Source organism: Neovison vison, chromosome 7 (genome assembly GCF_020171115.1).
Source record: "Neovison vison isolate M4711 chromosome 7, ASM_NN_V1, whole genome shotgun sequence".
In the NCBI taxonomy this organism is placed as follows: domain Eukaryota; kingdom Metazoa; phylum Chordata; class Mammalia; order Carnivora; family Mustelidae; genus Neogale; species Neogale vison.
This window is the reverse complement of record NC_058097.1, coordinates 176,768,204-176,783,627: the sequence shown is the minus strand read 5'-3', so window position 1 is coordinate 176,783,627 and position 15,424 is coordinate 176,768,204. Positions and strand designations below refer to the sequence as shown.

The 15,424-nt window shown below is 36.1% G+C and overlaps 1 protein-coding gene across 2 annotated transcripts in view; it reads right to left on the bottom strand.

Moving 5' to 3' along the window:
- DNAJC24 (DnaJ heat shock protein family (Hsp40) member C24) overlaps positions 1-15,424 on the bottom strand; it is a 67,774-nt gene that overhangs the window by 13,015 nt on the left and 39,335 nt on the right. For both annotated transcript variants that reach the window (XM_044259018.1, XM_044259019.1), the window contains exon 3: positions 6,140-6,278. In XM_044259018.1, the coding sequence (XP_044114953.1) occupies positions 6,140-6,278 (139 nt within the window). The remainder of the gene's footprint in view (positions 1-6,139; positions 6,279-15,424) is intronic.

The following is a 15,424-nucleotide window of genomic DNA, read 5'->3' as shown; positions in this document are numbered from 1 at the left end:
GGCTATTAAACAATGATTGAAAGACAATTATCACAGATATAGTGCTCAATAAATGGCAGCTATTTTAACTGTTATTATCTCAGAATGTTATGTTGACCTGTTTATACCCCACCATAAGAAAATGACTAAACACCAATCTATTCTGAGAGGGGAAAGCCTCAAGTACCACAGTGTAGGGAGGCAGCAGCTACTACCATGTCTGGATTTGTGACAGTGCTAAGAAGTTTGATGTACTTTGCTATTGTCAGTCCCACTAAAATCGACCTGTTATTACCAAAGCCATAGTCCATCCGACGTAGCAGACAAAACTGCGAGATAGGAACCACAGAGAAACATTTCAAAATAATTCGTAGATTAGATTCAGAGATTAAAAATGATGGTAGATTTGAGTGTGGGGGAAAGCTTTCTTTGGGAGTTGGGGGTGGACTGGAGGACGAGTTCAAACTTGAACAAAAAATAAATTGTGACAAATCAGAGTGGGAGTGTGCACTGAGTCATGACAAACAACACAGGCATATGTGTTTGGGAGCCCCTAGGTGAACCAGGGGAGAAGATTCACATCAGGTTCATGATGGGTGATAAGACTAGAAAAAGTAATTAGGAACAAAGTTCAAAGCTTCTGTCCCATTTAAATTCTATATGAATGGGCAAATGTGTTGGGGAGAGGGTGGTTATAAAAGTTCTTAAACAGAGGAGTGAGAATAAAGAAAGCTAGACCAATCAAAATGTAAACGACTATAGGAGAAGGCCAATTAGCAGCTATGGGTATGTGTAATACTCTGGGTACAGGCTACGGTGATAGCTGTGAGAAGAAGATCACACATTAAAAAAAAAAAAAAAACTAAAAAAATGTCAACACTCATTTCTAATTCATTGGTTATACACTGAGCAAAGGAGAAGTAATCAGAATGTAATATGAAATGAAGATTTCAAGTCTGAGGGAAAAAACAAGCAATGAGAAAGGTAACCAACCCTGTTTTGGGTTAAGACTCATTGATTTCGGGGTGCCTGGGTGGCTCAGTGGGTTAAAGCCTCTGCCTTCGGCTCAAGTCATGATCCCAGGGTCCTCGGATGGAGCCCCACATCGGGCTCTCTGCTCAGCGGGGAGCTTGCTTCCTCCTCTCTCTCTGCCTGCCTCTCTGCCTACTTGTGATCTCTGTCTGTCAAATAAATAAATAAAATCTTTAAAAAAAAAAAAAAAAAAAGACTCATTGATTTCAATCAGTCAAGTACCCGAGAAGAAATTGGGAGAGACATTAAAGTGGGAGACACAAACTTCCTTAAATCTTCCATTTTCAGTAGTAGTAAATCAGAACTCCCAAATGCTTCCAAGTGTGTGTATGTGTGTGTATAACTATAATCTTGACCATAGGTTTCTGTAACATTCTTTGAAACTAGCCAAATTTTTAGGCAAAGCCACTGAGAAAAGGTCTTAAAATACATTTTCAGTGCAAAAACAGATACCTGCATTCAAGTAAAAGAAAAAGGGAACATTAGTAGCCACCTTCTTATGACAAATAAGATGATGGAACAGAAGGACCCTCACAGAAAGTTTTCTCTATACTCTCTTCTCTCTCTGAAGAAAATGCCAGTCCCTAACTGTCTAGATGGATTTTCTGCATCATTTCACATACGTACTTTTCCCAGAAACAGTCACTAAAAAAAACATACCCCCTGATGCTTATCTTCAAGTTTTACCTGAAGCACATTTTTAGAGCCAATTTTCAAATTCCTAAAATCAAATGGAAATACTGATATGATCACAGATGGAAACTCTAATCTGACTAATACAAGTATTTTGTAAGGGTCAGTTTAGCACATAACCTACATAAATATCTACTGGCCTTATGTCATTATTCTTAACTCAGATTCGTATTATCTACATTTAGAAGTATTATTTCCCTTCTTATGGAGTTAATCAGTCTTTAGTATTAACTTTTCAGGAAGCATCAGCTTTTCAGGAATGATTCTTATTTTGGGCTTAAGAAATTACATGTTGGGTGCTAGGTGGCTCAGTCGTTGGGCATCTGCCTTCAGCTCAGGTCATGATCCCAGGGTCCTGGGATCAAGCCCCGCCATCAGGATCCCTGCTCGGTTGGAAGCCTGCTTCTCCCTCTCCCACTCCCCCTGCTTGTGTTCCCTCTCTCACTCTGTCTCTCTCTGTTAAATAAATAAATAAAATCCTTTTAAAAAAAAAGAAAGAAAGAAAGAAAGAAACTACATGTTAACCCATTAACACTGGTGGGGTTTTAAAGATATGTTTGTATTTGGCCTGCAATTTATTTGCTTATCTCCCATTCTCAAATATTTATCCTTATAAAAGGGACAATGTAAATTGTATAACACAACACCAAAAATGACCTTTTGTATCTAGCTAAGGGAGAATAGCTGATTAGCTTTGAGTAAAAATACAATGACTGTACAACGTCTGGCCCAATCTCCTGAGCCAGGCTATTTTGGGTATCTGAGTACTTGTCTGATTGTGTAAGGTGAAGACTCCACATTACCAAAAAAATTCACTAATAGAAAACCAAGATACATCTTAATATAAAATAATATACCATGAAGGATTCCTAACACAATCCACTTATTTTTTAAAAACATTACTTAACCTGACTGATTTCATTTGAAGGTTTGTTTTACGTCAGGTCACAAAGAAGTAAACCTAACTCATCAGCTGTGTCACTCTGTAGAGCCACTGAGACATTGGACATCTGTGTGACTGTCATATATTACAAAGCAACAGAATCATGATCCCTATTCTTTTCCCACAATATACTTCTGATGCAATTTTTAATGTGCTTAATATATAAGAAAACTCCCCATATATTTATAAGGGTACCAAAATCTATTCAACAGATATTACTCATTTAAACATTTTATAAATCCAGAAAAGAATTTCCAAAGTGCTCATCTGGTTGTCTAGAAATGCAAAGCCTAATCTTGAATAACTACATGCCTTTCAAAGGAATATGGGAAGCAAGCCTTTGGAAGCATCCTTAGAAACAAGAAGGTAAATATGCCAACTGGAACTAATTGATTAAATTCACTAGTTAACACTGCTTTCAAAATGTATAGTATCTGGGAACTGAATATTACTCATCCTTTTTTAGATTTGCTTTTCTTCAGCCTGGCCAACATTGCCCTAAAAATATCAACTAAGACTAGATACGTGGAAATGGCAAAGAAAGAATATATGTACTTTACTGGGGTTATCTACCCTAGACTTTTTCTTTATTAGAACTCATTGGATAGTATCTTTTGTGAAGCAAAGAAATATGGACGTCAAGGACCCCTTTAAATGATCTCTTCGGGAAATAAATGTTTGTGAGCAATATTGATGAGTTTTCTTACAACAGAGCACCAACTTTGAGCTGTGAAATATGAGAAAGCATTCAACATATAAATAAAATATCTCTTGCCTCCTTCCCAAGTATTACAGTTAATGGATTTTATACTCCAAGTTAATGGAAGGCAGGAAACAAACATATTTAAAGCACACCCTATGAAAAGAAAGTTCTACAATGAACTATCACCACATGCAAAAAGAGTTCTGTATAACAAAGCTATTTCCATGTCCCCAGGGGGTGACCCAGAAAAAAAGAGTGCTTTGACCTGGTTATAACAAATTCTCTCTCTCCTGGTAACCTATCCTGGTCTTTAACAAATTATCAATCTCAAAGGTTTTCCTTCTATCAAATCTAAATCCTCACTGTTAGAAGTTCAAGTTCATTTCCTTCTTTCGAGAAGCCAATTACTGAAGATGGGTCAAGAAGGAAAAATTAATGTCAGCATTCAAAAGAAATGACAAGATGAAACTAGGTTTATTATGAGATTTTTAAAAATAGCTCTAGTATGAAAGGCTTAAAAACAGCAAGTTATATTTGGATAAGAGACTTCTACTTCTTATCTGAACAGCAATCCACTCTTAATTTAAAACAAAAGTAAAGCATTCTCACCATCTGGAGCTGCTAGTAATGAAGGAAATACTTTGTACTTAGATCTGAATAGTAAAAGGTCAGGAAAAGCTGCATTTCTACTGTCCTCCTAGAACCTGCTTAAAAAACTTTCAAAGCAAACCGAACATTATATGAATTCCAAGCAGATCTGCTGATTTATCGGTTTATGAATCAGTCCCATTTCTCACTGTATTCAGTTTGTCTAAATGTTGTTGTGGCCTCATCAATGACCTACAAGAGTCCCCTGTGATCCTATAGGCTGCAGTTATCGCCATTAAAACCTTAAAACCAAGGACTAAAAGCTCAAAAGAAATCCATATTTCCAAGGACTTCCCAAAGACAATGAGAAAGGGTTAAAGCTGTTGATTATTTGTTCTTACATTTTTTAAATGCAATTCTACTGCTTACTTTTAACACTGTTTCCTATTTCTCTCCATTTCTTGTCTATCAATACCCTATTCCCTAGCAAGAGAGATTAGTTTTTTATTCCTGTTTTCTCCTTCTTTTCTCTTTAGGTAGCAGGCTTCTAGTCAGTTTTACTGACAGGTTCTTAACAGTACACAGGCTGTGGAGTGGCAAAAATGCAGAGCCAGAGGGCGAGTATGTACCTTATACCCCTCAAAGTACAGTTTTGTGGATTATCCTTATCTTAAGCAAACTGGCACCCAGAAAGTAATGACTAGTAAAGATGGGCAAAAAGCACAGAGGTAACTTCTCACGCAACATATTCGTGTATAGCTTCAGTATTTTTCACAGAAAATACTATCATGTGAACCAAGGTTAAAAAGATAAATCTGTGAATAGAATTCATCCACTTGTACATTCTTCTGCCAAAAGTAAAACATATTTATAAGAGAAATACAACACGTGCAAGATACTTACATATGCACCAAATAGATAAGACCCAATAATCAAGCCATATTTGAAAATTAATCCAAATTCATTGCAAAGGTACACTCATCAGTTCCCTAATATTTAAAAAAATCTCATCAGTCTTAAAAAAGTAGGGCTTTAGAGCTGTTTAGTATGATGAAAATCACTCTTAAGTTCTCCAGTATCTGAACAAATAGCTCATGAAGTCTTTATACATGAAGATACACACACTGCCTGTAAGTTATAAATACTTATTTCATCAGTACAATTCCCTCCGAAAATAAATGTGGGCATTCCATATATACCACTGGCTTTATCCTCTAATGCTGTGTTTTAGAAGTAAGCCTCGTTTCTCAAATCAAATTTTCAGAACCGTACTCGCTGGAGCCTTAAAATCATTTTGTTAGGTTTGATGATGTGCCAGTGTAGGGCATGGGAGGGGATTCAATAATCAACTACAGAGACAGTGAGCTTTTATCAACACATTCGAGTCAATGTTGAACCTGGTGCGCTATTGCAGAGTGCAATTGAGTGTTTTCCCCACAGGCTGTAACTGATTATTGACTCCCCCCCATTAGCATGCAGGGTGCATACTGAAGGTTCAAATAGAAGACTGAGGGACTCCTATCCCAAGGCCACTGCTGAAAGACAGCCTATCACTTCGTGTAACTGCAGTCTATGTGTGACAAACCTGACCTACATTTTTCCCTTTCTTTCTCACAAGAGCTTGTCACCGTTTTAAGAAGCTATTTTCTAAAATGCATAATAGAAATGACTTTTAAAACTGCTCAGGAAAGGTGCATTCCTAAAATACCATTTATGGCAATCTTATAAAGAAGAGTTTATTCGGGAGACAATCATGAATCCTAGCCTAAAACAAGTTGGAAGACAGCAGAGTGCTTTATGATGTTATCCCCTATAGTTCCCTCCTTTCGATTGTCATTTATATAGTACACTTTGTTAAAAGTGCTACAATTAAAATTTGAATGAGTACATAATTAAATTTAATAAAAAGAAGTTATTAAACATTAATTAGAAATGTGTGATTGAACATTTTTCATTAGTTAGAAAAAGCAGCTTTCATGGCTTCCAAAGAAGCCACATCCTAGTAGTTTTGTTAACTACTCAATGGATACACAATAAGCACTACTAAGCAGAGTACATAGTTAAAAACAGTGATGGAGGGGAGGAGTCAAGGCGGCAATAATAACTTGGTATGAAGGCTGGAAAACGCTCCTCAGGAATGGCTGCAGAATGCACTTCAAAGAGTTGCCAATGTGCTATGGCTCCTCACCCCAAGTACCCACCATGCCGCTGCAGGTCATACTCTTTTTTTGTCTCTTCATTTCCTAGAATTTTCCATGCCTGATCAATTTCGATGAACTTCTGTATACATTGCTCCACTGTTCCTGCTGGCACATCTGCACTTTGTTTATCTGGATGATACTGCCAATCAAAAATAAAGGGGGTGGTGAGTAGAGAGGGTTGATGGGGGTTAGGTTAAAAACAAAAACTAAAACAAAACAAAAAACCCCAAAACTTGTAAATCTAAACTTGTAAAACTAAAAAAAAGTTTTATTTAAGAAAGAAGGTGATGAGAAGATGAAAACTAAGATACCAAAGCAATGAGACAACAGTGCTGGGCACAGGAGACAACTGCCAGGTTAATTAGACCACTGGAGTAGCTATAAATCCACCAGTGACATGATCTGTCACAACATGCAAAGACAGCATTTTCTGGATAATTTGCTGATGGAATCACTGGTCTCATGGACAATTTACCTAGAGAGGATGACTAACGCAAACAGAAATAGGTACTTGCAGACGAGCAGGACATGACAAAGAAAGGGCACAAACTATGCAGAGTATGACACTTTCCTTATATAAGGTACTTAGCTGTAAAAACCATCACTATTGAACTACTAGCTTTTTCTTAGGAAATCAGATTATACAATCATACTTAAAAATAAATACCTTTCATCTTCCAGTGCAGCCCAGAAGATTTTTTTTTTCCAGTCCTGAAGATTTTAAAGTTACAAATCCCCAAACAAAAACTTTTATTGAATAATGGTTATTCTAGGGCAGATTGGTAAGAAACATTTTTTTGTTCTAAGGATTTATTCTAGAGATAGAGAAGCATGTGTGCGTGCGTGCGTACACACACACACACACACACGCACCCACACGAGGAGGAGGGCCAGAGGCAGAGGGAGAGAGAAAGCACCTCAAAACACTCAGGCAGACCCCCCACCTTGCACAGAGCCCCACATGGGGCTCAATCTCATGACCCTGAGATCATGACCGAAGCCAAAACCAAGAGTCAGATGCTCAACCAACTGAGCCACCCAGGCACCCCAGTAAGAAACAACTTTGAAGAACTAAACAAAACATTGGGATATAAGTTAATTCATTAGTAAATCTTTCTCACTTGTGTTTTCAAAACCTAAGAAATGTTTTAAAATGTTTTCAATATGCAGTAATTTGTTTAAAGTATTTGGTCAAAACAAGAATGTTTTAAACAAATTCATCAATTCTCAAATGTTAATGTAAAATGTGGCTTACTAGAGACCTCATATTATTTCCTTTTCCCCCATATTCTCCATGACTCTCCTTTCTCTTTTTATTTCTCATTCTGAAAGAATCAATGTCATTTGCATTTCAGCAATCTTTCAACAAATAAGTGAGAAAAGGTTATGTAAATGTAGAGACATTTCACTTAAGTAACGTGGGGACCATAGTAGCAGATATTCAAACGTGTTTCACTCTCAAGTAAACAAGGAACCACTTGATAGTATTCAACTAGAATTTGCCACCAGTAATTACTCTGAAAGTTTTATCAAATATGTTATAGAACATACCTTAATTTTAAAAGTTACCTTGGGAATCTCCTTGAACTAGTAGACTAGTTTTCCTCCTTTAGATTTTGTCCCCTTTTCTTCCAAGATTTATTAAAAAACACGCAAAAAAAAAAAAACCCACCATTTTTACATTTCATGGCATTAATATGATTCACTCACATACTCATCAATTAATAATGGCATACTCACTTAAATTCTTTGACTATTTTACAGACATTGAACACAAAATATCTACAAGTGGAACATCATGCATTATCCAAGTTGCTAAGGCCAAAGTCACTCAGTGAGTTGTGGCAAGTAACACGAAGTAAATTGACTTCAATCCTCAATCCAGAAATCAGAAAGTATATAAATTTTTAATCATAACATAGACTACTGGTTTTGACAGTGAATTTGTTTTCATGCTGAACTTTTTCACACTGCTGATGATTCTTGCTGGCAGAGCAAAAGCTATTGTGTTATCTGGTTGCAGAGAAGAACACTATGCATGCTGAGAAAAAGATTATAGGGCAAACAAAGAGAATTTCCCTTTGGCAAACTATTTCTCTTCCTATGCCAAATTTAACAGTTATCAACATTTAAATATTTAAGCTAATTAATATAATGACTGAAGAAAAGAAAGGGAAACTAAGGCTTCACTATTTCATCTTTTTATGATAATGATTTATCAAATCATGCTCATAAAAGTCTTTCCCATACTAAGGTCTAGGCAGTCCCTACATTTGGGCCATTTAAGTAACATCCCCAAACCAAAACAGAGTTTGCAACATTAAAGTTCTCAGGCTAGCTAACCTATTCTTCTAATACTATGTGAAGAAGATTTATGTAACAAATCTTACCAAGAAAGCCCTACAAAATCAAGAATTAGTTTGTGGCCACCCAAAATGAGAAACTATCACTAAATTTTATTGAGTCATAGATCAGTTCTATGACAGTCCAAGCATAATACAATTTCTTACTAACTTGGTATTTTCCTGACTGCTATGTTAAATAAGCAACTCACCAGCTGAGGCTTTTTAGGTCTAATTTGTTGTGCTATTATTAGAATGCAATAAATTTTATTCTATGATAGAGTCGAATTAAGAAATGGCAATTAGGGGCACCTAATTGGGTTAGCTTCTACCTTTGGCTCAGGTCATGATCTCAGGGTCCTAGGATCAAGCCCTGCATTGGGCTCTCTGCTCAGCAGGGAGCCTGCTTCTCCCTCTTTCTCTCTCTGCCTGCCTCTCTGTCTACTTGTGATCTCTGTCAAATAAACAAACAAAATCTTAAAAAAAAAATGAAAGAAAGAAAAGAAAAGAAATGGCAATTATTCAGACCTGTACCCCTGTATACATTATATGTTTAAAAAAAAAGTAAGAGGGGCGCCTGGGTGGCTCAGTGGGTTAAAGCCTCTGCCTTCGGCTCAGGTCATGATCCCAGGGTCCTGGGATCAAGCCCCACATGGGGCTCTCTGCTCAGCGGGGAGCCTGCTTCCCCCTCTCTCTCTGACTGCCTCTCTGCCTACTTGTGATCTCTGTCTGTCAAATAAATAAATAAAATCTTAAAAAAAGAAAGAAAGAAAGAAAGAAAGAAAGAAATGGCAATTATTAGCAAATAAATAAATGTGTTATTTAGGGTGCTAAAAGTCTCAGTCCAATCTGTTTTGACAACAAGTTCCAGAACAAAACGAAGGTCTAAAAGAGAATAAAACATTCTATGGTAGGCTAATAATGGCCCCTAAAGATATCAGGTCCTAATTTCTGGGACCTGTAAAGTGTTACATAAGGAAAAAGGATCTTTGAAGGTGTAACTTGAAGATCTTTAAATGGAAAGTACTCTGAATTACTAAATTCAAAGTATTCTTTTTTTTTTTAAGATTTTATTTATTTATTTGACAGACAGAGATCACAAGTAGGCAGAGAGGCAGGCAGAGAGAGAGGAGAAAGCAGGCTCCCTCCTGAGCAGAGAGCCCGATGTGGGGCTCGATCCCAGGACCCTGGGATCATGACCTGAGCCGAAGGCAGAGGCTTTAACCCACTGAGCCACCCAGGCGCCCCCAATTCAAAGTATTCTTATAAAAAAGAGGCAGAGGGGCTGTGACACACAGAAGAGAAGATGGTATGAAGAACATTCAGAGAGACAGAGAAGGATTTCAAATAATGGTATCAAAGACTGGGAGTGATGAGTCCATAAGCCAGGGAATGCTGACAGCCACCAGCAGCTAGAAGAGACAAAGAATGGACTCTTACCCCTAGAGCCTTGACTTTGGTCCAGTTATATTGATTCTGGATTTCTAGACTCCAGAATTGTGGAAGAATACATTTCTGTTGTTTTAAACCACCACATTTGTATTAATTTATTTTAGCAGCTATAAGAAATAATATACTATGTAAATATATCTATGGTTTATATAGAAATACAAAGGTTCTAGAACAGGCAAAAGAATCCTGAAATAGAACAAAGCTGAAGAACTTATACTACTGGATTTCAAGACTTAAAAAGCTACACTATCAAGATTGTAGTGCTGACATATATATATATATATATATATATATATATATATATATAAATATATCAGTAAAACAGAATAAAGAATCTAGAAATAATAGACTCTCTCTCTCTCTCTCTATATATATATATACACACATACTATATGTACAGTCAATTGATTTTCAGCAAAGGTATCAATGCAATTCAATAAATTGAACTAAAACAACTGGATGCCAAGTGGAAAAATTAACCTCAACCCCTCTCATTTCATAACCAAGAATTAACAAAGGATGAATGAGTCATAGACATAAATATAAAACACAGAACCATAAAGCTTCTAGAAGGAAAATACAAGAGAATATCTTTATCCCTTGGGGTATGACAGAAAACAAAAAGCACAAACAATGACACAAAATGGATAAACTGAACATTAAAATTTTAAAACTTTCTGCTCAGCATAGACACCATTAAGAAAATAGACAAGCCACAGACTGGTTAAAAAAAAAAAAAAAAAAAAACCCGATTAAATATATATCTAACAAAAGACTTGCACCTGGAATATACAATAGTTGGGGGGCACCTGGGTGGCTCAGTCGGTTAAGCATCTGCCTTCGCACGGGTCATGATCCTGTGGTCCTGGATGGAGTCCTCCATCGGGCTCTGTGCTCAGTGGGAAGCCTCCCTCTCCCTCTGCCCCACACCTGCTCATGCTTTCTCTCTCTCAAATAAATAAATAAAATCTTTAGAAAAGAAAGAATATACAACAATAACAAAATCCTACAAATTGATGATAAAAAAACACACTTATTAAAAATCGGGGGGAAAACAGACTTTTCAAAGAAGATAGATGAACAGACTATGGCACATGAACTTGTACTCAAACTTTTTCATTAGTTAACAGGAAAATGTACATTTAAAATATCAAATATTATTAAACACCTAAGAGAATGGCTAAAATAAAAAGGACATAACACTAAATGTTAGTGAAGATATAGAATAACTGAAGCTCTCATATGGTGCTGGGAGGAAATTATTTGACAATTTCTGATAAAGACACACAGATACCTATTGTATGGTCAAATAATTTTGGATATTTACTTAAGAGAAATGAAACATAAACATATGCTCACTAAAAGACTTATAAAACAATGTACTCACAGCCTTACTCACAATAGCCAAAAACTGGAACAATAAAGTCTATGAACAGGAGAATGGAGAAATGGTAGTATGGCCACATAGGAATACTATTCAACAATAAAAAAGAAAAAAAAACTATGATATACTCAATAACAAAGATGAATATCTAAAACATTACACTTGACAAGAACAAAAGGATACTTACTATTTGATTACATTGATATGAAATTTAAATTCAGGCAAAACTATTCTATAGTGATAGAAATTAAAAGTTGGTTTCCAGGTGAGAATAAGGGGTGGAAATTAACTAAAAAGGGACACAGGAAATTTTCTGGAGGAACTGAAACGTTCTATATTTTGTTTGAGAATGTGGTTATAAGATACCAAATCTCACCAAATTGAATATTTAAGAGCTGCATATTTTTCACTGTATGTTGACCACATCTCAATAGAAAAACACCTTCAGACATGACTAAAATTATTAAAAGAAAATTAGAAAACCTTTCTAAGCTATAGAGAAAAAAAATGATACATTTCTTCCAATATTGAGAGAAAAATATAGTTAAAACATAGAAAATTAATACAAAGACTAATACACATTAGTGAAAGTTTTAAATCACAGACAGTATAAAAATATACTTTTATTGCTTTCATAAGTACATATGCCAACCTCCAAAAAACTTTACAATATTTTAAAAAGTTAAGTATTGCTGAGCGGGAGACTAAGTACATTCAAAATTAAAATATCATAAATATGTCACAATACACAGAGTATCTCTCTGTGATTATTATAACAGTACAGAGGTGTCTGTCTCCAAAGTTTTAGCAAAACTGCTATTTTACTATTCTCAAGTGATTTGATAGTTACAACTTTATGATCTGTTTAACCTCCTCACTTTGGGAGGAAATTTATCAATTACACAGTCCTATATTCGCTAAGTCCCCATGTCACTAATTGAGGATGAGAAAAATGAACACAAACAAAAGACAAGAAACTGTCTTGATCTGAAAATATAAGATCAGGATTAATATATGTTATCTATATCCTAACTAATTATCTAATTAATAATTAAAGTTTTCATTAGGAACTCTTAATTATGACTAGCTGAGATTCTGTGGCAAAGGGTTGTCCAATATGGAACATTTTGATTTTCAATCCTCTCCATATAATTCCAAGTGCTTTCTAAATATCTAATTATGGAGTGACTATCACAATATGTCAGCCCAGAGAAATTCAAAATGTGGTCCTCAGATTTGCATCATCAGTATTATCTGAGAGCTCATTAGAAGATGGCCCCATCCCAAACCTGGGAGGAGTGGGGGGCATGTGAAATCCAGAATCTGTTTCGACAAACTCTCTAGGCAATTATTATGCATGCTAAAGTATGAGAAGCACGCTGTTAGCCTCTACTGCTTAAAACACAGAATTGGGTGCAAGTCAGAAAATTAGTGCTTTGTAAACATTTCGCCTTGACAGATGCATCCCTCCATGTAGGTATCCACACACAAAAAAAGAAAAAAAAAATGCTCATTGAGTGACACTCATCAATTGTTAACACAGACCACCACAATGAAAATTACACAAAGTGTTCTAAGTCATAAATTTTTTGATATTTGATATCTTTTATTCACTAATCATAAATGCCAGCCCCTTTATTTCATTGTTTGCACAAATGCCAACGTCAATGATGAGGAAGCTGATGAAATCTGAACAATATGCCAGTAGTATTTTAACCTGTTGATTTATTTTTAAAGGAGGATACAACTTATATCAGGCTTCAGCTATTGAACATACAATAATGTCCACTGATAGGTTTAACACAGAGACAAGTGTTTTTCTACTAAAAAGACAAAAGTTAAAAGTATGTTTAAGTTGAGAAGAGCATATTACAATACACTGTAAAAATTCTAGCAACTTCTAAAAGGTTTTAGTGCAAATTCATATATTCATTAACTCCAAATGAACTTTTCTAATGGCTAAGAAACATGTAAAGTTGAAATGAAATGGTATTTCTTTAAAGAAAGTGTAAAAGACAGTTTTATGGTAAACTGCCCACTATACAGTAAGGTATTATTTCAGATCACCTAAACAGAGGTCCACCAGTTTTAATGCCTTTCTTTTTCTTTTTTTTAAGTTTTTATTTATTTATTCGAGAGAGACCACATCAGAGAGAGAGCACGCATGAGCAGGGGAAAGGGGCAGAAGGAGAGGCAGAAGCAGACTCCCCACTGAGCAGGGAACCCCATGCAGTGCTCAATCCTGGGACCCTGGGATCATGACCTGAACCGAAGGCAGATGCCTAACTGACTGAGCCACGCAGGTGCCCTCTTTAATGTCTTTCTTACATTCCTTTTTAAAAGGACATACTGCTTTACTTTATTGATAGCTTGCTACTTAAATCTAAAATTAAATAAAAAGTTAGGGAATCATACATTAATCCTTTACTACACATGTGTGATTATGCTGTTTTGATTTATAAAATATTGACTGTAAACAGAAAGTAACAATCAACTACGAAAATGCCTCTGAGCAAATTTAATTAAACAAAAATTCCCAAATTGTTATACTGGTATTATTTGACCTATTAATGTAGACCCTAAGGAAACAGTACTTTGGTTTGTGTAAAAATGTGTTTGATATCATTAGTAGGATGCTAGCTCTCTATTTCTAGCTTCAAACTTTCTTGAATTCCATAACCAAATTTCAAAACACCTAAAAGCTATCTTATCAGTACTACCTAAAGTTCAACATGTTCAAAATCCAATTTATCATCCAGACTCTAACATTAGTTTCACCTCCTGTTGAATTCACCACTATGCTCAATAAAAGCTGAAAGAATGAGTGAATAAGAGAATAATAAATACATTTCCTAATAATCCAGGCTGCAATAACAGGGCAACCCTCCTTTCCCTCATCCCATGAACCACCAAATTCAGTAGATTCTGCCTTCACAATGTCCTTTCTATTCTCAGTGCCAAAACTAGTTAAAATGAAAAGTAGCTCTTTCTTGTTCTCTAGCATTTGCCTTCTAATAGCTCTCCAATCCATGCATCCACTTCCAGGTTCACATGCCTAGCCTTAAAATGCTAATCATGTCATTCCCTGGCTCAAAAATTTTAATAGGTAACCTACTATACAGTGAATTTCAGTCATAGTCTTTACTCTTATAGGTAAAGTCCTCCAATAAAAGAACCCCAACCTACCATTCCAGTTCTATTACAAGTATTAAAGATAGAGCATTTATGCCTAGTCATTCTACACTAGTCCTTCAGATCTCATCCCTTAACATGCATACCTTTGTTTCCATGTCTTATTTATACCGTTGTCTCCACTGAAACATTCCCCATCAGTTCAAATGCATCTCTTCCGTGAAGCTATTTTTAATATCCCTACCCAGAGGGAATGAGACGTGTGTGTGTGTGTGTGTGTGTGTGTCCTTTTGAACTGCTTCATCATTCCTAATTTTAAAGGAACTGATAGTTCCTTGGGGGACTCAGCCCTCCTCTAAAACACTTACTACAAATACTGTATCTTTTTTTTTTAAGATTTTATTTATTTATTTGACAGAGAGAGATCACAAGTAGGCAGAGAGGCAGGCAGAGAGAGAGAGAGAGAGAGAGAGAGGAGGAAGCAGGCTCCCTGCTGAGCAGAGAACCCGATGCGGGACTCGATCCCAGAACCCTGAGATCATGACCTGAGCCGAGGGCAGCAGCTTAACCCACTGAGCCACCCAGGCACCCTACAAATACTGTATCTTAACTATATCTGTAGCTCTGCGGAGATTAGCACAATGCCCCACTTCACAAATATTCTCTATAAATACTTATTTAAGTTGTACGTGTAACTTTCCCTAAAAGTACAAAGTCTGAAAGTTCCTCATCTTAGTCAGCACTAGATAGTCAGCACTAGATAGAAGGAGAAGCAAATTTTAGTTTCAATCTGAGCTTTGCACTTTTGTATCTTTGCTCTCACACTCCTTCCTAGTAAACGATTATTAACTATGTCATTCTATTCAGCGAACACATGGACAGATATGATTCAGGGATATGCTTCGACGCAGTGGTCTTCAAATATTTTCCAAACTGAAGAATGAGATATGGATCACACAGATTCTTACTAAGAGG